The sequence below is a fragment of the Asterias rubens genome, chromosome 22 (genome assembly GCF_902459465.1).
Source record: "Asterias rubens chromosome 22, eAstRub1.3, whole genome shotgun sequence".
In the NCBI taxonomy this organism is placed as follows: Eukaryota; Metazoa; Echinodermata; class Asteroidea; order Forcipulatida; family Asteriidae; genus Asterias; species Asterias rubens.
This window is the reverse complement of record NC_047083.1, coordinates 7730105-7753313: the sequence shown is the minus strand read 5'-3', so window position 1 is coordinate 7753313 and position 23209 is coordinate 7730105. Positions and strand designations below refer to the sequence as shown.

Here is a 23209-nt window from a genome sequence, read left to right as displayed (position 1 = left end):
TCAAGGCGTTTAGCGTTGGTTCGCGTAATTTTACCACTAGAGGGCGTTTAATCTCACGCTATCGCTTTGTTCCGAAACGCCCTCTAGCGTTCGATGTTTCGAGTATTTTTTTGTCGCACGCAAAGAACAACGACTAACGGGCCTGAAATCTGCTGTTGTGCCTTACGTGCGTGAAATTGGGGTCTATTTCGTTGCGTGAAATTTACACAGACATCGGGACTTTTTGGCTTATTTTCGAACTTTGACAACGTTGCATATAATTTGTTTTCGGGAGGAAGGGCACGGCGGCAATGATGAGAAAAGGGCACGGCAATCATTGCCGTGAAAAATTGGGTTTTTGAAGGGCATTGCGGCAATCAGTAGGGGCAACGACGGCAATTGCCGTCGTTGCCGTCGTGAAGTATCAGGGCTGGGTAACCTTGTTCAGCCCTAGGAGTAGGTGGCAACGGCTTCTGGACAAAAATAATTGTAGCCCACACCTTGAAGTGGCCTTCAGGCCTTGTGTGTCTGGCAACTTGCATAAAAACAAAGACAAAAAAAAAGACAAGACATGGGATTGGAACTGCCTCTAGTAGGTCAATCTCAGTGGTCTAGTTGGTAAGACACTGCTCTAGCATTGCACAGGTTGGGAATTTGAATCCCACCCGAGTAATATGCCTGTGATTTTGTTCACAGAACTCAGAAAAGTACTGAATATACAGTGCTACATGTATCACACATATCACTGTATGTGGGTAAAACCAAAATTAATCTACCATAAATGTTGTTTGCGTCATATAGTGCTAACTCGCATCGGTGTATAAGGTTAAAACCTAAATTAATACCATCACATAACTATAATATATTACATATAGTCTTTTAAAGCGCACGTATTTACCAATGGTACTCAAGGCGCTTGATTAGACAGTAAGCATTTTAGGAGAGGTTATGACGTGTCATGGCCGAGCGGATGAGAGCAGCGGACTCAAGCTCTGGTGTCTGTTCAGCTGAGTGTGGGTTTGAGTCCAGGTTGGACCTTTGTGTCCCTAAGCAAGACACTTGACCATTATTGTTGTGTTTTGGATGGGACGTAAAGCTGTTGGTGGCGTGTGTTGTGTAATGTGCGTAAAATAAGCCCGCTGTACTCATTCATGAATAATTCAGTATGTAAATTTTTTCACAAACTGTATTCATGCCTTGAATAATTTATGTTAATTTTTGCAGCATTCTTGTGCATCAGAACAAGAAGCGGAAACATTCCTTGTCTCCTCAAAGTAGCATGAGAGGAAACACATCTCAGCCTGCTCTACAGATTGAGATCAAACAAGAACCTGGTGAGTTGACATTAAAGGCAGTGGACACTATTGGTAGTTACTCAAAATAATTATTAGCATAAAACCTTTCTTGGTGACGAGTAATGGGAGAGTTTGATGGTATAAAACATTGTGAGAAACGGCTCCCTCTGAAGTGCCATAGTTTTCGAGAAAGAAGTAATTTTCCATGAATTTGATTTCGAGACCTCAGATTTAGAACTTGAGGTCTCGAAATCAACCATCTAAACGCACACAACTTCGTGTGACAAAGGTGTTTTGTTCTTTCATTATTATCTCGCAAGTTCGATGACCGATTGAGCTCAAATTTTCACAGGTTTGTTATTTTATGAATATGTTGAGATACACCAACTGTGAAGGCTAGTCTTTAACAATTACCAATAGTATCCCCTGCCTTTAAAGGGACACGTTGCCTTGGATCGGTCGAGTTGGTCCATGAAATGCGGTTGAAACCGTTTGTTATGAAATGCTTATGGTGAGAAAGGTTTTTTTAAAGTAGAATATAATGATCCGCACAAATATGCGTTGAAATTGCATGCTTTTCCTTATACATCGTGAACAAACACGGTCGGCCATTTTGTGGAGTAAAAAATTTGACTCCACAAAATTTGAAAACTTTTGGTGTACAGGTAGAATGGTTTATGAGGCCCATGCCCACCAAAGTAGCTATTGGTCAACTGCACCAGTTTTTATTTATTCATTAATGGTTTATTTATTCAACAATATTTAAAGAAGACACTGGCAATTAAAAACTGAATTGCTGTCTTAAATTTACAATTTTACAGTGAATACAATAAAAAGATAGTTAAATATTATTCGACTACAACACAGAAAACATTAATTGCACAAATGACACAAGACCCCTTAAATAAAGTAACAGAGCAAAAGACTCAGAAAAGCACAAATAACATAAAAACCACAGAAGAGCGTTGTGACAACAGTAAAAAACAATAACAAGTAAGGACTGCAAAAATAACAAACAATTGAATGAGGATGTGATTAAGCCGGCATTCACAGTGGTTGACTTCCCAAGAAAAAAACAAGCTATTGTTTGTTGATGAGGTTAACCAGGTATGGAATAGTGCTAGAACCAGTGTGGGGAAGGCGCATCACAAAGGCAACCTTTTCCTACGATACTTATCCGATGGCTGTCCTGGACTAATTTTGGCAAGACCCGCATTAAAATGTATGTATTTGTTTGTTTGTTCTTTTTGTTTGTACAGGAACAGTGCCTTGTGTACCAGACATGGGCTGTGACAATGGTAAGTCTCAAATCACTCCAACATGATTATTCATGAGAATGCAGTATGAATATTCATTAGGATATTTCAAATAAATTACTGAACACCATTTACTGTTAAGGCACTGGACGCTATTGGTAATTACTCAAATTAACTGTTAGCATTAAAACTTATTCTGTAATTTGTAATGGAGAGCTGTTGATAGTATAAAATGTAGGTTTTTGAGAAAGATGTAAATTCTCACTTACATATTGAAAGACTTCAAACCTGAAGCCTGTTTTATGCATCTGAAAGCGCACAAACTTGTGCAATAAGGGTGTTTTTCTTTAATTATTCTCTTGCAATTGAGATGACCAAGTTGGTCCGAATTTGCAGGCATAAGATAGGATACACCAAGTGACCAAACTGGTCTTTGACAATTACCAAAGGTGTCCAGAGGTAGATTTCACAAAGAGTTAAAGGAACACGTTGCCTTGGGACGGTCGAGTTGGTCTATAAAAAGCATTTGTAACCGTTTTTTTGTAAAATGCATATGGTTGGAAAGATGTTTTAAAAGTAGAATACAATGATCCGCACAAATTTGCCTTGAAATTCCGTGGTTTTCCTTTTACTGTGCGAATTAACACGGTCGGCCATTTATGGGAGTCAAAAATTTTACTCCCGTAAATGGCCGACCGTGTTAGCCGGCGAGGTAAAAGGAAAACCGTGCAATTTCGAGGCATGTTTGTGTGGATCATTGTATTCTACTTTTACAACATCTTTCTACCCATATGGATTCTATAACAAACGGTTACAAACGCTTTTCAAAGACCAACTCGACCGATCCAAGGCAACGTGTTCCTTTAAGACTAGTCTTATCTGGAGTTAGGACAAGTTACTCGTCCTAACTTGGGACTAGCCTTAAGTTTTTAATACCTTCTAGAATTAGTCCCAAGTTTGGACTAGTCCTAAGTTCTTTGTCAAATCGACCCCAGGGCCTTTGAAGATGCTATGTCAGATTTTTGGCCCCAAACATTAAAAAATATATTTTTTTGAGTGAATGGTATTTCAAAGAGTATCACCCGCTCTAACAAAAAAAAGTTTGACTTTTACTATTAGTGGTCAGGAACCATGGCAAAAATTTAAAACGTTTCTTATAAAGCACATAAGAATTGGTCACGTGATATATTGTCGGGATCCCTACAAAAACTAATTTTGAGCACTTTATTTCACTGCTACTAATAATTGGCGGACTTTTTCGAGCAATGGCTCAAATGAAAGCTTGTAACTTTCTCAACACCCATCAAAACACCTATAGAATTTTAAATCAAAATTTCGGGTCAAATCGGACAAAAAAATCTGACATAGCATCTTAAAGCAGCTCTATGAAACTGTGCTCTGATGAAATTTTCTTTGACATGTTGTCTTTTTAGTATTAATGGATCATGAGGTAGGTGGAGACGGTATGCCTTATTCAGAAACAGCCTATCAGTTCATCAAATGGCAACCTTACGAGCCTACTAAGTGGCAAACATTACTGGATGCAGACGGCCAGCAACTGTGAGTACTTGTTTTTAAAGGGTTTGGATACTTTTTGTAGGACACAAAACAAAATGTCCTATGGTGACACTGACAATTTGTCTCGCGATGATTTGTATTGCTTTGTTCGATTCCCGGTCGGGGCCATATGTGAGTTGAGTTGTGCGTTGGTTCTCTGCTGTGCCGCGAGGGTTTTCCAGACTATCCGGTTTTCCTCCCTCAGGAAAAAATCAAACACTTTCGATTTTGGCTGTGCTCCGTGGTCATAATGGGTTGATGTGGCTGGCAGCTGAATGCGCCCTTGCTTGCCTGCTTCTCGAACACATTGTAGCCGCGTCCTTCGCAATTCAGCTCTAGCTGCGAGTAAGGACGATTAGCCCCCCAAATTATTATTATTATTATTATGATCAGTCTGAATATTAAGTTCCAGAGATTATTATTATTATTATTATTATTATTATTGTTATTGTTATTGTTATTATTATTGTTATTGTTATTGTTATTGTTATTGGTATTGTTATTGTTATTGTTATTGTTATTGTTATTGTTGTTGTTGTTGTTGTTGTTGTTGTTGTTGTTGTTGTTGTTGTTGTTGTTATTGTTATTGTTATTGTTATTGTTATTGTTATTGTTATTGTTAGTGTTATTGTTATTGTTATTGTTATTGTTATTGTTATTGTTATTGTTATTGTTATTATTATTATTGTAATGACACAATTTATTCCTTTTGTTTGGATAGAACTGTATCATACCGTGTGGATGCAGACAAGGGTTTCAACTTCTCTACCATCGACGACGCGTACGTCTGCCAAAAGAAAAACCACTTTCAGGTTTGTACAAGATCCTTATCCCCCTTTCTGAAATAGAATGTAGACTAATCTCCTAAAATTGCTTAGCAAATTGGCTAAGCATAAACGTAAGAGCTAAGCAGGAACTGGTTAACAGCCAAACCTCAATGCCTTAATGTTTAGCAAAATCTTAGCAGGAATCCAGTCACAAAGATATGCTTAGCACATTGGTTAAGCACAAAAAACTGAGATCACCAGGAACAGGTTAACAGTCAAAATTCAATGGCTCACTATCATGAAAGCTGTTTGGCTAACCCGTGAAATACGCTTGAGGGCATTCTCTGTTTCTGAAAGCGCTGATAACAGTCAGCAAAGCCATGAAAGTTGGCACGGATCTATAGTTGCATTAAAAGAGTCGCTTACTGAAATAACAACAAGATCGTTGGACTTGTACAGTCATAAGTTTACTGGCCGGCCTCTAAAATCAGTCCAGTTTTAATTTTGAGTCCAGGGCCCAATTTCATATAGCCGCTTAAGCAGATAACAGTGCTTAAGAATGTGCTGCTTAGCGGAAGTAAGCAGGATACCAGTCAAAGATTGTACATGATACATGCTACATTGACTGGTAACCTTATTCTGATATGGCATAATTTTGTTATAGACCTTATGCATTGACGTCATCCAGCGGCCATCTTAGTGGAAAAACGGTGACGAAACGCACAGATTTGTACGCGCGGCGCATGCACAGGATTGGCCAATGAACAACCTCCTTTTGACCTCTAGGTGAGGGCGCCCTACTGAAATGACGTCATGTGCATAAGGTTCTATTCTAAGCTACTTTTTGTGCTTAATCAGCTCAATGAAATTTGGCCCTGGTGTTATTAAGTGTTATTTTTTTTTTTGTGTTGATAGATCACAACGCATGTCGGCGTGAACGGTCAGCCCAAGTACATCAAGATGGAGAATGGTCTGAAGACTGTGGACAGCTTTAGGATACACCTACACGGCATCAAGGTGGAGGCTCACAATTCCTACATCAGAGTGGAGCAATCCCAGGCCAATAGAAGCAAGAGACCGTTCCAACCTTTCAAGTAAGCTCAACAAATAATAATAATAGTGATAATACAAAATTCTTATATAGCGCATTTCACAATAACCATCTCAATGCTGATACAGATTTCGGGTGGAGTAAAGACTAGTTTACAGGCAATACGCCACAAAGTTTACTGTTCAGTCGGTAAAACACTGGCATATTAATCCTGTTAGCAAAAAATTTTTTTCCCAAATAGTTTCCTTAGTTGCGGTTTATTAGTTGATGTTTTAAAAAAAGAAAGTTGCATCTTTTGAGGTAATCCCTCTGGATTCGCTAGAAGTCGACTGTTACATTTGTTTGGAAGGACTATGTAGCGCCTTAGTTTCAAACGTCGATCTTGTCTTGAGCCGAGCCAATGTAAATGTAAATTTGAGCTCGCCTGTCTGAAACTAAAATTTGGGTCGACCTAAAGTCGCTCCTAATCTATCTAGTTCAGCTCAGTTGTTAATATACACATATTGACTGGCAACGAGGTAACTAGTATACGTCTATTCCCACGAGGGACTTTGAGTGACCAGGGCCGAGGGAAATAGGCCCCTCTTCTGGTCACTCACAGGCCCAAGGGGGAACAGACGTATACTAGTTACCGAATTATGCCAGTCAATATGTGTTTTATAGCACAGCTCGGTCTTAAAATGTCAAGTAAGAACAGAAAAAGGAATTTTGTAGTTTGTTCACTGTTCAAGTCAAGAGAGGGCACTGTTTACCGCGGGCACTATTTGCAAAGACTAGTGCCCGCTCTGGTACTATTCCCGCAAAACACGCGCACGCGATCACTAGCCTATATAAGTTATCTCCACGTGACCGTGTTTCAGCCAACCAGAATACAGAACGAGCAAGAGGTGTGTTGTAAAGGTTGTTAGTCCAATATTTCTTCTGTTAAAATACACAATCCTACTATTATGACTAATTTTACTCTTTTTTTTTTTTAAAACATCCAACCAGTATTGACCTCCATCCCAGTGAGGACAACAAGTACACTATCGGCAGACTTCACTACAGCGAAACCACATCTAATAACATGCGCAAGAAAGGCAAACCCAACCCAGACCAACGCTTCTTCATGCTGGTCGTTGGGGTCCATGCGCACAGCGGTGACCAGAGTTACGTCCTGGCTGCGCATGTCTCGCAGAGAATCATCGTCCGGGTAAGTGAGGCTGCAGATTGGTGACGTCTTTGCGCGTAAAGCGCCAGGCGTGAAGTCTTTGCGCGCAAAGCGCACAGGCATGACGCCTTTGTGCGTACAGCGCATGATGCATTTGGTCGTACAGCACACAGGCGTTTCTCCATGGCTCCACTGTTGGTTTGTCTATGCTTGTTTCCATTGTTCAGTATGTTGAGGGGCTTGGTGAAGCTGGTTTGAACCAATACCAACCACCCCCGTCTCCCTCTTAAGTCCGTTAGGACGTCCTCCGTCCCTAGGTGGTCCGAGAAACAAACTGTCTCCATGCCTGCCTGTCCAGAGCTGTTGTCGTTAGTTCATGTATGCTACTTTTAAGTGCATAAATGTGGTCAGTCCACCTAAGTTTCGGCCTTCCTCTTCCAGCGCGACCAGCACAGGTCCTTCCATGTACAAGATTTCCCCCGTCTCTTCTTGCAATACGCCCGACATGCCCAAAATACTCCAGCTTCACTTTTTAACTAGTAAATTATCTTTTTATAACATTGGGCAAATATTGAATCCTTTAAAATCCAACTTAATCCCCATTAATCTTTGTTAATCCTTGTTAATCCAGGCGTCCAATCCAGGTCAGTTTGAGAGTGATGTTGACGTCGTCTGGCAGAAAGGGCAAACTCAAGACTCTATTTTCCACAATGTAAGTCAACGTCTTTTGAGATTAAAATAGTTAAAAAACATATCTTTGGATGGTGGTGTGTTGTGCATTGTTGTAGCTAGACCAGTATTAGCTAGGACAACTACTGAGATGAACAGTGGCTCGATCTGCAGCCGATTTCACAAAACGCTAGGATTGATCCTATCTCGAGTTAGGACGATTAACTCGTCCTAACTTAGGAACTATCTTAAGGTCTGCATGCTACAGTGCAGGGTTGGGACTCGTCCTAAGTCCTAGGATTAATCTTAAGTTAGGAAGAGTTTGGTGAAATCGACGGCTGGTGTTTTAACGCTACATTCAAAGTAAGCACCCGAGAACTAAAAGAGGTCGGCATAATGTGGGGACTTGAAATGCTATGTGGACTTACATACGTCCACACAGTGTTATTAACAGTGTTGAAGAATAAGAACATCTAAAACTGAATCTTCCATTCTTGTCTTCTCTCCATGGGGTTCTTGGCTTGTACAAAAGTTCACTTTATCTGAGAGTACTTGGCTTCACAACGATAATAAGATTGCGACTGGCTCAAATACAATGCATAAGTTTATCACAAAGTGGAGGTTTACGGTTTAATTGTTGCTTGTTAGGTTGCTATGTTTTGTCCTCTTTTTTGTTGTATGTTCGTTGTTTGTTGTGAGTGCATAACAAAAAAAGTGCATGCACTTAAAGGCACTGTACATGTTTGGTAATTGTCAAAGACCAGTGTTCTCACTTGGTGTATCCCATCGTAACCATAAAATAACAAGCCTGTCAAAAATTTGGGCTCATTTAGTCATCGGAGTTGGGAGAAAATGATGAAAGAAAAAACACCCTTTCGGGCGAATTTGTGTGCTTTCAGATAGGAATAAAAGGCTTCTAGCTAGAAGTCTTTTATTATATTAGTGAGAAATTACCTCTATTTCAAAATCTATGCTACTTCAGAGGGAGCCGTTTCTCACAATGGTTTATACTATCAACAGCTCTCCAATGCTCGTTACCAAGTCAGTTTTAAGTTATTTGTTTTGAGTAATTACCGAACGTGTACCTTCCCTTTAAAAAAAAATTAATAAATGAAATGAAATTGTTTTGTCGTAGGGTCGTATTGGAATTAGAACAGATCAACCTGAAGAAGCGCTGGACGTCAGAGGTAATATACGACTCACCGGACGAATAACGAGGCCTTCGGATATTAGAGCCAAGGAGAACGTTGAGGAGGTAAAATCTTTATTTGTCTGCTAAAAGATTGATTTATTTTTATCATATACAAATTAATTTTTTTTTATTGGATTTCATAATAGCCCTATATTGTACCTAACTGGAGGATTGCGTTATATGTCTTACCTTTTTAAATACGTTTGTTCATTGGTGTTTATGCTTGGTTTTTGATGCCGTGCTTTTTTTTATAGTCTATGTATTTTGTTCCTTCTGTGTACTGATGTTTTCACTAACTGTACCCACAGTGCAATCCAGCCTTCGGTCTGCACTAATGGTGTGAATATTAAAATCAATAATAACCAACATTAATATTAAAAGTGAATACACCCATACCAACAATAATAATAATAAAAATCAGATCATCATTTGGTTTTTGTCAACGTAATGGTGATTTAAAGCCAACATTATATAAAAAAAAAAAAAAAAAAAAAAAATCATCTTTGAAAACTTGATTTGACTACAGTGTCCAGTTGTTGAGAAACAGCAGAAAATTGTCCCGGTATTTTCTTCAAGAACATCGACATGAGCATCTGAGTCTGAGAGCCATGCACGTTTAGCGAGGTGACAGTCATTTGCTAACCGCATCTATGGCCGAAGCATTGGCGAACGGACACCATGGAAATTTGAATTTCCAGTCAACCATCTGAGAAAGGGTTTATGCATGAATCGGTTTGCAGTTTCAAATGACGTTGGGTGACAAAGTATCCAAAACCATTTTACTTTGAATGATTACTGCAATCACTGCTGATCTTGTTTTTTCTCCGGACGTTGTTTTCGCAGCTCGATCCAAAAGAAATGCGCAAGAATATTGAGAAATTACGCATGTACAACTACACCTACACCTCTGAATTTGTGAAGTACGCAGGCTTGCCGGAGTGCGACCAAGTTGAGACGGGCGTGATCGCTCAGGAAGTTCAAGAAGTTCTCCCGGATGCAGTTAAGGAAACGGGTAAGTCTTGACTTGTATTTTGTTTCAGTCTTTCGGTGTAAACCTGAGGGGGTAAATGGGTAAATGGGTACCTGTGAGGGCAGAGATGGTTCTTGTGATTGATTTAGCTTATAGTAGCGTGTATTTGGTGTACAGGCTGTATACTCCCCAGGGAGCTGAGATGGTTTAAGGATTGAATTAAATGGCCTAGTGACCAGGGGAATATGTTGGAAGCGTGTGTCAAAAGCACTAAGAAAAACAGTTATTATATTAACCAGATCAGCAGCACTTTTCTGCTAGCAGCCAAATGAAGTTAGTGTGAGATCCCACCACCGGTCGCTGAAAAAGTAAACTGCAAATCTCATTTTGGCTCTCAATTAAAGTGTTTTGATACCTTTTGTAGATCAAGTTTTTGGCCATGACATGTATCCCAACTCACTGTGAATGAAGATGTATGTAAAATGATTTACCTGTAGAAGTTAGAGCTTCAAGGGTCGTCAAGTTCTTGAGAAAACACAGTGAAAATTACAGATCAATGTTTTCAGGAGAGCAGCGTAAATCTGTTGTACATGCTAAAATAATTTTTTTCTATAAAAAAAACCTACAGCACCTCGGCAAGTGATATTTTAAAGGCAGTGGACACTATTGGTAATTACTCCAAATAACTATCATCATAAAATCACATTTGTGATTTGTGTCAGACAAAAAGTACCCAAAGCCTTTAATGTGAGTTTGTCATTTTGATCAGGTGATGTACACCTGCCTAATGGCGACAGTATTGACAACTTCCTGACCGTTGATAAAGATCGCATCTACATGGAGAACATCGGGGCAGTCAAGGAGCTGTGCCGCGTGACAGACAACCTGGAGGTTCGCATCCATGAACTGGAGAACCTAAACCGGCGCAGTGTCACCCTGACTAAGATGAACAGCTTTAAGTCAGTCTGCAGTTCAGGATCAAACAGGTAGGCTAACCCTCCTACTAAATGACCAACTAATATCACCTGTATGGTTTTGAGGGGTAGATGCATTGTGTCACCCTGCAATATATCTAAAACAGTACAGTGCCACACTGATCAAGATGAATAGCTTTAAGTCCGCCTGCAGTCCGGGATCTAACAGATCGGGGGCGACCCGGGGAAGCTAATCACTCATTATTAGTTATATAACGAGTTTTGTTGTTTTGATTTTCAGACGTTCTGGTCGACGTAGAACCCGATGCAGTGATGGTACTTCAGTCGAAGAGGAACAAGGTTTATCTCTCAGAGCAATGCATATTACTATCATCATTCTGTTTTTCATCATGATCTTTTGGTGAGTGCCAAATAAACATAGCGTACCCCATCCCCCCCCCCCTCCCCCGAAAAAAAACAAACAAAAAAAAACTGACAATTTTACAGTGGCTGTAACTGAAAGCCCTAAAACTTCTATTCTCCAACAGCTATAGTCATAGTGTCAAGTTGCATGAGTGAACCCCACCAACGGTCTAATGAATGACCGTGTACCAAATCTTTTAAAAGTGCTTTAGCAACAAATTGTTCAGCAATATTTTCTGCCTAAAGGCACTGACTGTACACTGTTGGTGATTACTTAAAGTAATTGTTAGAATAAAACCTTACTTGGTAACAAGCAATGGAGAGCTGTTGATAGTATAAAACATTGTGAGAAACGGCTCCCTCTGAAGTAATGTAGTTTTTGAGAATTTGGTAATTTCTCTAGAAATTCCTCTCTTTTTATCTTGACTAAGATGAATGTCCTTTCTCCATAATTATTTACTTCTTGCAGCGCACACCTTTACAAGGTTTTGTGACAAGGGTTAAAGAGATCTTTGTGTGACTTTTTCTCTTTTGTATTTCTTTTTCTATCAGTATTTGTTCCATGGTGGGCTTGTACGTTCTCAACGTTCAGGAGACAAGCAGGTACAGCTTTCATTTCTGTTTACTGGTTAATTTTTGGAAAGGTTAATAGATTTATTCTGAAATAAATAATAACAATAATACTACCAACATACCACCCAAAACCGCCTTCCAAAAGTTATAATAATCAATCATTGGAAATAAGTAATCAATCAATGGAAAATTAATAATCAATCCAGGCCTCAAATTTCCTGATTTTTAGGGCAAGGCCACTTTGGCCTTGAATTTGTCAAATTTTTAAAGGGCACCAAGGCCATGAGGTAGGGCACCAAGGCCAACTTAAAATTTCAAAAAGGGCATCAAGGCCATAAAAAAATAAAGATCATGAAAAAATTTCTGTTCAGGTCCATGAAGGCTATTTTAATGAACCATTTCATTACTTTTGCTTTCCTTTACCCAACAACATCAATTGTTTTTAAATGTGTTTAATTTTATTGACTAATGGGAAGTAAAAGTATGCATCCATTTTTTTTTTGCGATGGCCAGACGTTAACAATGAACTGTCACTTGACTGTGTGCAGCGGAGATTTTGTTGCGACGGCCGGACGACAATGAGCTGTCACTTGTGCACAGACAGAGATTTATTCAACGGACGTACATGTACCTTACATGTACCTTTCATGTACATGTACATGATGCGTGATTTACGTAACATGGCCCACGCGCACAAACATGTACAAGTACCAGTGAACAAGCACAGTACCAGTGGAATAGGCGGGCGCCCAACCTCAAATGGAACCGAAATTGTGATTAGCTGGTACCCATCATGGACAACCATGCGTGGGTACGCGTGTTGCAAGATGAGTACCAGTGCGATTGTTCTCAAATGGTCGTTGCAAGTACATCCGGCCCGTGTATAAACTCCGACGAGTACTAAGTGTCTATATGATGCACGTCTGTCGTTCTGCATCGTGCACACACACATGCACTGCTGCCGTCCGTTTCAATTCCGTATGATGAGCATTCAACCGACCGCGCTCTGTGTGTGCGTGTATTATGTGATGTACATGTAAGTTGCTGATTTTGTGTGCTCTACAGACGGATGGACGGCATCAAAACATAAATTTTGATCTCAAAAAGGGCACGGCGGCCATCGGAGAAAAAAAGCACGGCCTTTTTGGCCGCGAAAATGTCCGATTTTCTCGGGGCACCACGGCCAGTTTGAAGGGCACCGGCGGCCATGGACGCCGGGAAATTTGAGGCCTGCAATCAATTGGAAATAAGTAATCAATCAATTGGAAATTAATAATCAATCAATTGGAAATTAATAATCAATTAGTAATTAATCACCAATCAATAGGAAACTAGTAATCAATCAATTGGAAATTAGTAATCAATCAATTGGAAATTAATAGTCAATCAATTGGAAATTAATAATTAATCAATTGGAATTGAATAATCAACCAATTGAAAGTTAATGATCAATCAATTGGAAATTAATAATCAATCAATTGGAAATTAGCAATTAATCAATGCACTTTATTGCAGTAGTAATCCTACAGGACTGTCGACCTCGTCCTCCAGCCCGGAACTAAGCAGAAACGGACCAAGCGAAGCTGATTTCGACAACACAGACAAACCCATAACCATGCCTCCTGGTGAGTTGCCCAAAGAAAACCTGTTGTTAATATATTTGGTTTGCGGTAACACCATGTCTGTGTCTACTTGCCAGGTAGAGTTTGTTCTTAGAGAACTGTCTTGCTTTTATATTCTACTACTGCGGAGTAGATTTATCGGATGTTCAGGAGACTTCTCAGTTCTGAAAGAACTGGCCTGATTTTTTTTTTACTACTACCTGGGCCCAATTTCATAGAGCTGCTTAACGGTAAGCAAATATTTTCGCTTAACAGGGCAAAAATAATTGCTTAAAACCATTCGGATTCCATGCTAAACGTATACGAGCTTAAGCTTAAACATTTTAGATCGTTTGCTTAAGCGAAAAAGAAGAAGGTGCTGACAAAATGGCGGGCGAAATAAATGCGGAGTGCACTCGAGTGGCGATAAAAAAAATCATCACCTTCTGTGTCTGATATGTATTATTTGTAATGGTTCAAAGTGCCCCTCGAAAGGTTTACACACTAACTTGAAAGTAAACAAGAAGATAATACATTGTACAACATGATTCTGAAGCTTTTTAGACACTAGTTTATTTGCTACACCTACCATACAAACGCACGTACAATCACCGCTGTGCCGGCACAATAACATCGTTTGCAATGAGTGTTGCACTATGCGCTGTGTGAATAGGGTGCTTAAGCAAAATAGAGGCTTTAAGGACCCTTTTTGTTTGCTTACCTATGTAAGCAAAAAAACCTTGCTTAAGCAAGGGTATGAAATGAACAATTTGCTAGGTGCGCCCGTTAAGCACAAAATCGACCTTTACGGGATGCAGCTCTTTGAAACTGGGCCCGGCGCTTAAACAGGGTGCTTAAAGCAATGGGGCTTTAAGGACCCTTTTTGCTTGCTTGCCTCGCCGTTTTAAGCAAAAAACCGTGCTTAAGCAAGGCTATGAAATGAAAAACTTGCTAGGTGCACCCGTTAAGCACAAAATCGACCGTTAAGCAGCTCTATGAAAATGGGCCCTGGGCAGAGGTAGAAAATCAGACGACGACTAGAGCAAGCTAGTTGAAGCGTTGAGTCCCGTTAAGAGCTCGCTCCGCAGTAGTGAAGTTATCAACAACAGAAAGGTTGTAACATTGGATTAAAGCCAATTACACCATCACTGCCCCTGGTCTGAGCTGTTTAATGAGAGAGTTGGAACATAGGGGGAACAGTTTTCTTGTGTCTACACCATCACTGCCCCTGGTCTGAGCTGTTTAATGAGAGAGTTGGAACATAGGGGGAACAGTTTTCTTGTGTCTACACCATCACTGCCCCTGGTCTGAGCTGTTTAATGAGAGAGTTGGAACATAGGGGGAACAGTTTTCTTGTGTTTACACCATCACTGCCCCTGGTCTGAGCTGTTTAATGAGAGAGTTGGAACATAGGGGGAACAGTTTTCTTGTGTCTACACCATCACTGCCCCTGGTCTGAGCTGTTTAATGAGAGAGTTGGAACATAGGGGGAACAGTTTTCTTTGGTCTGCCCCTGGTCTGAGCTGTTTAATGAGAGAGTTGAAACATAGGGGGAACAGTTTTCTTGTGTCTACACCATCACTGCCCCTGGTCTGAGCTGTTTAATGAGAGAGTTGAAACATAGGGGGAACAGTTTTCTTGTGTCTACACCATCACTGCCCCTGGTCTAAGCTGTTTAATGAGAGAGTTGAAACATAGGGGGACAGTTTTCTTTGGTCTGCCCCTGGTCTGAGCTGTTTAATGAGAGAGTTGAAACATAGGGGGAACAGTTTTCTTGTGTCTACACCATCACTGCCCCTGGTCTGAGCTGTTTAATGAGAGAGTTGAAACATAGGGGGAACAGTTTTCTTGTGTCTACACCATCACTGCCCCTGGTCTGAGCTGTTTAATGAGAGAGTTGGAACATAGGGGGAACAGTTTTCTTTGGTCTGCCCCTGGTCTGAGCTGTTTAATGAGAGAGTTGAAACATAGGGGGAACAGTTTTCTTGTGTCTACACCATCACTGCCCCTGGTCTGAGCTGTTTAATGAGAGAGTTGAAACATAGGGGGAACAGTTTTCTTGTGTCTACACCATCACTGCCCCTGGTCTGATCTGTTGAATGAGAGAGCTGAAACATGGGGGACCAGTTTTCTTTGGTCACGAGGTTTAGACGGTCGTGGATTTCGGTCCAAATGCAGCACAACGCAATGGGCAGACTAGTCTGTTACTCTGTATTTGCCCATGCATTTCATTTTAATCAACAGCCTTTTTGAGGTATGGCCGCTCTTTGGTGGACGTGATAGGAGTGTACTCTTTGGTTTGGGTGAATACAGACAAATTTACCCAAACCTAATAGTGTTGTAGCATTGTGTCCGCCAATTCTCAAAAAGGCTTATGGAAAGGTCGATCAACATTTAGAAGGAATGAAGGTACTTAACAACATTTGTTTTCTTTGTTCGCAGCATTTTTCCCGTCTGATTCTGATTCTAGTGACGATGATGAATGTAGTGAGCCAGGATGCCAGTTCTGCTGTTCAGTGATGAGCCCAAGCAATACTCATAAGAGTGATTCCTCACCACCAGGTAAGGCTGTTTCCATCTTTACGGCTACGGCTAGATAAGCTTGGGCGATATCACGATATTATCGAATATCGCGATATTAATTTGGAAACGATTTTGATATCGGATTAAATATCGCGATGTATTTGCTAGCTGAGACATCTTGCACCCCATAGGTTTGGAGTAAAACCAGAAGAATAGGTCATTAGAACACCTCTCTTATGCTATGACTGTCTCTTCTACAACTTTCACTTGGAGTTTGAAGACTGATGATGTCAAATTTAATTAATCGCGATTATATCGAATATCGCGATATAATGTTGGCGATATATCGTGAATAAAATAAATCGATATCGCCCAAGCTTACGGCGAGATGTCCCCATCATTAACCCTTTCGTTTCCAAATACCCGGGCCAGCCAGCAGGGAAACGACCAAGCTGGCAGATAGAGGCGACATGCGCTGCTGGTCGTTGCGGGCTGCCTGCCGATCACTTCTCATCGCCTTTTTTTATGTCACCGACCGCAAGTGGACATAAACAACCGCTGGTGACCCGATTTGTTCGACCACTCAATCGTGCAGCACACATTCTTACAGGAACAGAAAGTTGTCGTTCTTCGGCCATTTTTTACAAACGCCATTTTCTCCTTGAAAGATATTGTTTTACAGCTAAATAAGAAATAACAAAGTTCTTATATATTTGGTTTGCGGTAACACCTTGTGTGTATCTACTTGCCAGGTAGAGTTTGTTCTTTAGAGAACTGTCTTGCTGTATTTTACTACTGCGGAGTAGATGTTCGGGGGTTCGGGACACTTCTCAGTTCTGAAAAGAACTGTCCTGCCTTTTAGAACTGAGATGTCTCCCGAACCCCCGCACATCTACCTGCGGTAGTGGATAATATCAATGTTTTGGATAATATTAATAATAATAATAATACTATCTATTTAGCCCCTTTTCCTAAGGTTACAAAGCGCTCAGAGAATGACAGGAAAAAACAAAAAAGGGAATGCAATCAAAAACCATGAAGAAAACAACGACTAGGCAAAGCTTGCAGCATTTAGCCAAGAAAGTCCTGCGAAAGGCCGGTCTCTCTTTGACAAAAACCCAGGCCAAGCCAAGCGAGATTTACTGATTGAAAAAGAATGTTTTCAGAGACCTTTTGAACATGGTAACAGAGCTAGAACTTCTGGTTGAGTTTGGAAGGGAATTTCACATCCTAGGGCCTGCAACTGAAAATGGATATTTTCATCTTGTTATTATTATTACTTTTCTCTGTAGATTCCTCTGGAATGAGCTATAGCAGCAGCGCAGATGAAGTGGCTCCAACTGAACCTCAAGTTCAACGCAAAAGGGAGAAGCGAGGTCTCACCATGGACAACAATATATTACCAAGTATGTAAACATAAAACAATATTCACTTATTGGTTTTTCTCAGAAACACTCCAAGCTAAAATTCTTTAAAATGTGAGGTCAAACAAACCCGCGCAAGAAAGGACTCGTGACGTCATCGGCGGCTATGGAAAATAGCTCCCTCACTTGGCTAAAACTGCAGAACTGTGCACAAACCCTATTGGGAAATTGCGCCAATGGTGTCAAGGGGGCATTGCATATCACTATCTTAGATAATGACTCTCGGCTGAAAAAGCTTCTCGGATAGGTGCGTTTTTACTTTATTTATTTATTACATTGTCCGCCTCGAGTGCCATTTGCCCCCTTGGGTGCCATTTGCCCCCCTTGGGTGCCATTTGCCCCCTTGGGTGCCATTTGCCCCCTTGGGTGCCATTTGCCCCCTTGGGTGCCATTTGCCCCCTTGGGTGTACAAAATTCATGGACCCCGTCACACGCAATTGGATAATGTCGCCCGTAGATGGGACATCCTTCAACGAATCCGATCATGTCTGTTTCGTATGCAGGCAGACACTGAGTTGGAGAGGTACGTTTTTTAGAAAAGATTTGTTCTCGTTTGGATGAAGTTTAGTCCTAACATCAATATGATTTTCTGTGTTTTTCTTTTTTGACAGGTTTGTCTGTTTCCAGTATTATGGTTGAAGGGCTAAACGTCATGAACCACACAAAGTGTGGGTAAGTACTGTCTATGGGTGCGTTCGATTAGCTTCCCTGTGTCGACCCTGCGTTGCTCATTCGGGTGAGCCCCTGACAAGAGCTAATAGAACAATCACTCGCCCTCTCGTGGTGACGTCAAGTGACCCACTCCACAAGCAGGGCACTTGGGGCTGACCCGGGTGAGCCCCTGGAATGACGCCAAAGGTATTCGAACGTATCGGGGGCAGATCGGGTTGACCCGGGGAATCTAATCGAACGCACCCTTTATGCAAACACCTAGGCCAATTTTTGTAAAAGATGTAAGCAGCTGTTTTGTGCTTAAAGAGCGTCCCTTAGCAGATTTTTTATTTCATGAAGCTGTTTACCGAAAGCAAGGGTAAATGCTCACTAACCCGCAGTTAGCTCATGAGTGACGTAACAATGCAAATCCATGGTGAACATTCATGCGTGTCAAGAATTCGTCTGCTAACTTGAGAAATCACAGTGAAATACATTTATGCTTACCTACATTTTTTGCTACAGTAAGCACAAAAATTTGCTTACCGGGAATCAGCTTTATGAAATTGGGCCCAGGTGGGTCCAAAGAGCAATAAGCTCAATGAAATCTAGACCAAATTTCATGTCTCTGCTTACCAGCCTGGGATCGTGCTTTTTACGCACACGCTCCACGCCTTTAGAACCATCTCCCTCCTCAAATGCGACCCACTCTGTGTGAAAATGAGTCACATGTCGCCCAATGCAATATTAAGTTATGGACAGTTTAATGTGTATTTTTTTTTTTTTTAAGATCTTTAGTTGCATGGTTAACCTTTAGAACACTTGCTTTTAGGCAATAAAGCTATGAATACAACAATTTCTTTGTGATCATACTTATGTCTAATTTGTATCTTTTTGCACACAATGGTAGTTTAAAATATCATTTTTCTTGTAATTCGTTTAAAAAAAAAAATGGTGTAGTGGCTAATTTCAAACGGGAGTAACTCAGCAACGCGATACACCCCAAAGCTTAGACACACACCAAATTGCTGCTGCTGATGTGTTCTTTCCAGCCATGCATATAACTCAATTACAAATTGCCTTCATCTGACTCATTTTCACAGAGCGGGTCACAAGTTTCGTTTCGTGGTTCCATTGTTTATTTGCTTGTTGTATAGTTCCTTGTAAAATGCCCTATTTTATTATTATTAATTCCAAACAGGTCTGATGGAAACTGCTCCTACAACATTATAGTTCCGCAGTTCGTCCCTCTCAAAAGTCTCCTGCTTGACATAAAGTGAGTAGAGTTTACATGACGCTATATCATGGATGATAATTATAATAAATGTATATACATTTGGTTTGCTGTAACCTCATGTGTGTTTCTACTTGCCAGAGAGTTTGTTCTTAGAGAACTGTCTTTCTTTATTCTACTAACGCGGCGGAGTACATTTATCGGAGACTTCTCAGTTCTGAAAAGAAACTTCTGCTTTTTAACTACTCCCTGCGCAGAAGGTATAAACAATCGGCTGGGACTACTACTTTAGCTTATAGGATCGTGATTAACTGTACTACCGCGGAGGCAGTTCTTGAATTGGTCTCAACGTTTTGACTAGCTTGCTCTAATCATTATCAGGAGACAGTTCTCTAAGAAAGACAGTTCTCTAAGAACAAACTCTACCTGGCAAGTAGATACAGACATGGTGTTGCCGCTGTATATTGATACCCCACCATGCAATGCCTCAACTCCTATATATAATAAATATATAATAATTGTATTGTATTGTACTGTATTTTCTTCCAAAACTGAAACTTGTTAACCCCAAAACCCTTGGGGTAGCAACTTTAGTATAGTATATTAAGTTTGGTTTTACCCATATACACCGATGTGTGTAGCACTGTATACTCAGTACTTTCCCGAGTCCTGTGAAAAAAATCACAGGCATTTTACTGGGGTGGGATTCGAACCCACGACCCTTGCAATTCTAGAGCAATGTCATACCAACTAGACCACCGAGATTGCCCGGTAGCTAGAGGCAGTTCGAATCCTATGTTTTAGCAGCGGGTACTGCAAACGATTTAATAGATGTTAAATTTGCATCGGGATAAAGTATATTAATTTTTGGTTTTTACCCATATACACCGATGTGTGTAGCACTGTATACTCAGTACTTTCCCCGAGTCCTGTGGAAAAAATCACAGGCATTTTACTCGGGTGGGATTCGAACCATAGTATAGTAGTAAATAAATATTATTATAATGATAGTAGCGCTTTATCACAGCCCGAAGGGCATATTAAGGCGCTCAATCCCTGGTCACTTGGCCATATACTTCATCCCTTAATCCATCTCAGTCAGTTTTATACAAATCTGTAATCTTAGACAAGTTTTGTTCTTACCAATTCTGTAATGTCCTTAAAGGAATCATTTTATATTGAATCAAATCAAAAAATTTCACCCTTTTATTAACAGCACGACGTTCTCAGTCAGAGTGTGGAAATGTTCGCCGTTGTTAGAGGAAACATGTCCAGGAGCGGAAGAGGGTGAACCAGAGGATAATGAGTTCAGTGAGGTAAGCTGGACCTAAGGACCATGGATAATAATAATATTTTTTTTTTTATATAGAGCAAGTTCGAGTGCGCACATTTAGTCCACCAGTGGTCGACCACAGACTAACACTGCACATGCGCAGTCACGTACTAACCCGAACGACTCGTTTGGTAGTCTAGTCAACCTTCCACCTTTTCGCTAAAGTGTCACTGGTTCCCTTCTGCGCTTAACACATGTTAGAATGGAACATGCTGTTGGGACCAGTGAAGAAATCATGGGCTCGAGGCTGGTTGACCACAGTAGTCAACCAATGGTCTACCAGCCTGGGTTCGAGTCAAAACGGTCAACCTTTAGTTAACCATTGTGCACACTCAAACTTGCTCATAGCAGTGGCAGTGTCATGGCCGAGCGGTTAAGAGCACCAGATTCAAGCACTGGTGTTTGGCCTCTGGTAGCCCACAACTTGAAGTGGCCTTCAGGCATTGTGTGTCAGGCGACTTGCATAAAAAAAATAGCGCTTTTCACACCTGGAGGGCGTCTCAAAGTGCTTCTAACATTATAACCCCTGGTAACGGGGCCTTAAATTCATTCCTTCATCTCAGCTCCCTGGTGGGAAGTATGCAGCCTGTGCAACATTAATATGCGCTACTCGGCTTAATCAATCACAAGAACCATCTCTACCCTCACAGGTACCCATTTACCCCTGGGTGGAGAGAAGCAGTTATAGTGAAGTGTCTTGCTCAGGGACATTGGATATTGTCAGTAGGCCTGGGAGACTAATGAAATTTACTACTCGACTAGTCCCACCTCAAATAGTCGCGACAACGACTCTAGCCGTGACTTATTTTTAATTCTCACGATGCATTGTGGCAATGTTTGCTGCAGGCTCAATATAGTAAAATTCAAGCTGAAAGGATTGAAGAATTGTGTCACTGATGTCTGATTGTGTTTTGTAAGTAGTTTAGGTTGTTTTGATTAGTCGTGAGTGACACAAGCACTAAATAGGAACCTACATGTATTATTATTAATATTGTTGTTATTATTTTTATTTTTTTTTTAATTGTAATTTTAGGGTATGGTACACAGATGGAGTATACCTGTGGGAGTCTACGCCAAATCTACGTTTCGATTTCGCGTTACTACATCCCAGGAGGTGAGTACTGTTTCCTTTTGGGGTTTTGTCTGCAAATTTGTCAAAGATTCTATACATGAATAACCCTTTTTTAAAGGCACTGGACACTATTGGTAGTTACTCCAAATAATTTTTAGCATAAAAACTTACTTCTTAATGAGCAATGGAGAGCTCTTGATAGTATAAAACATTGTGAGAAACGGCTTCCTCTGAAGTAACGTAATTTTTGAAAAAGAGGTAATTTCTCACTCAATTAATAAAATACCTGAAGCCTTTTATTATGCATCTGAAAGCAAACAAATTTTGTGCAACAAAGGTGATTATTCTCTTGCAACTTTGACGACCAATTGAGCTCAAATTTTCACAGGTTTGTTATTTTATACATATGTTCGGATACACCGAGTGAGAATAATGCTCTGTGACAATTACCAATAGTGTCCAGTGTCTTTCACCTTTAAGAGACTGTTCGTTTCTGTATAATCATCACCATTTGCTCTGACATTGATAATTTTGTAGATTTTTTGCAACAATTTTTTTTAAGGAAAAACGTCAGGAAATTTTTATATACCAGAAATACATGATTTTGTTTTAGCTCTTGAATTACACTATATAAGAAGTATTGATTACTTCCGTGTGTCTCAAAAAAATCTATACACTTTTGAAATGGCTGCCGAATGAAAAGTATATGATTCTGGAGGAAAAGGTTTAGGTGTATGGATGGTTCATGGACTCAACTTTCACATGACACCATAAAGTCTGAAAATAATTCATGATTGTGTGAGCAATGCTCACTTTTGTGAAGTGTTGAAAATAAGGCTGCGCAGGAATTAGCCTTCCCTTTGTGAGAGGTAAGTCCTTTGTAGCTTACGCAATTCAATCCAAGATTTCGGCTACTTCAGGTCAATGGGTAACCTGAAGAATAAGTAGCCAACATCTTTGACATTCCTGTTTTCAAAAAACCGTATTATTGAACAATCTTTGTACATAATCCCCATCTGATTATTAAGAAAAACCAATGAAATGTTCAACTCATCTAACAACAACTGAAATGCGGGATGAAGGTTTTTATTAAAAGTCACAGATGTTAAAAAACAAACCCAGTTTGTAACATGGAAACTGCTACATGTACCATCACACCATCGCGACTCACATGAAGACACCACTGAGTCTACCGGGGAAAGTTACAATGCTACGAGAACAAAAATGCATTTCCTGTTCACTTATGAATATAAAAAAAAAATGGTTTAATAAACCATAAACTTCACTCAGCAAACCAAAACTAATCGTATTTGAGCATGAATTATTACATCACCCTCAATTTTGTAAGCTCTCAAATTGGAAGGCTAATTCCTGCGCAGCCTTATTTTAAACACTTCACAAAAGTGAGCAGTGCTCACCCACCCATTCAGAATTTTTGGTGTCATATGAAGGTTGAGACCATAAGCTATCCATAAACAAAAACCTTTTTCCCCAGAATCGTTTATTTTTTATTCGGCAGCCATTTCAAAAGTGTATAGTTTTTTTTTGAGACACCCGGTACAGTGGATTAAACAT

General features: G+C 40.3%; 1 protein-coding gene across 2 annotated transcripts in view; it reads left to right on the top strand.

The window, feature by feature from the left end:
- Positions 1 to 23209, top strand: part of LOC117305043 (myelin regulatory factor-like protein) — a 32110-nt gene that overhangs the window by 8109 nt on the left and 792 nt on the right. Inside the window, exons 5-23 of one of the 2 annotated variants that reach the window (XM_033789749.1) lie at positions 1204 to 1313; positions 2534 to 2572; positions 3964 to 4090; positions 4809 to 4899; positions 5770 to 5948; positions 6896 to 7097; positions 7687 to 7767; positions 8860 to 8979; positions 9760 to 9928; positions 10656 to 10872; positions 11102 to 11221; positions 11776 to 11826; positions 13315 to 13421; positions 15840 to 15959; positions 17213 to 17326; positions 17956 to 18016; positions 19197 to 19271; positions 20446 to 20545; positions 21596 to 21676. In XM_033789749.1, coding sequence (XP_033645640.1) covers positions 1204 to 1313; positions 2534 to 2572; positions 3964 to 4090; positions 4809 to 4899; positions 5770 to 5948; positions 6896 to 7097; positions 7687 to 7767; positions 8860 to 8979; positions 9760 to 9928; positions 10656 to 10872; positions 11102 to 11221; positions 11776 to 11826; positions 13315 to 13421; positions 15840 to 15959; positions 17213 to 17326; positions 17956 to 18016; positions 19197 to 19271; positions 20446 to 20545; positions 21596 to 21676 — 2164 coding nt within the window. Of the gene's footprint in view, positions 1 to 1203; positions 1314 to 2533; positions 2573 to 3963; positions 4091 to 4808; positions 4900 to 5769; positions 5949 to 6895; positions 7098 to 7686; positions 7768 to 8859; positions 8980 to 9759; positions 9929 to 10655; positions 10873 to 11101; positions 11222 to 11775; positions 11827 to 13311; positions 13422 to 15839; positions 15960 to 17212; positions 17327 to 17955; positions 18017 to 19196; positions 19272 to 20445; positions 20546 to 21595; positions 21677 to 23209 lie in introns of both variants that reach the window. The other variant, XM_033789748.1, reaches the window with a different exon arrangement.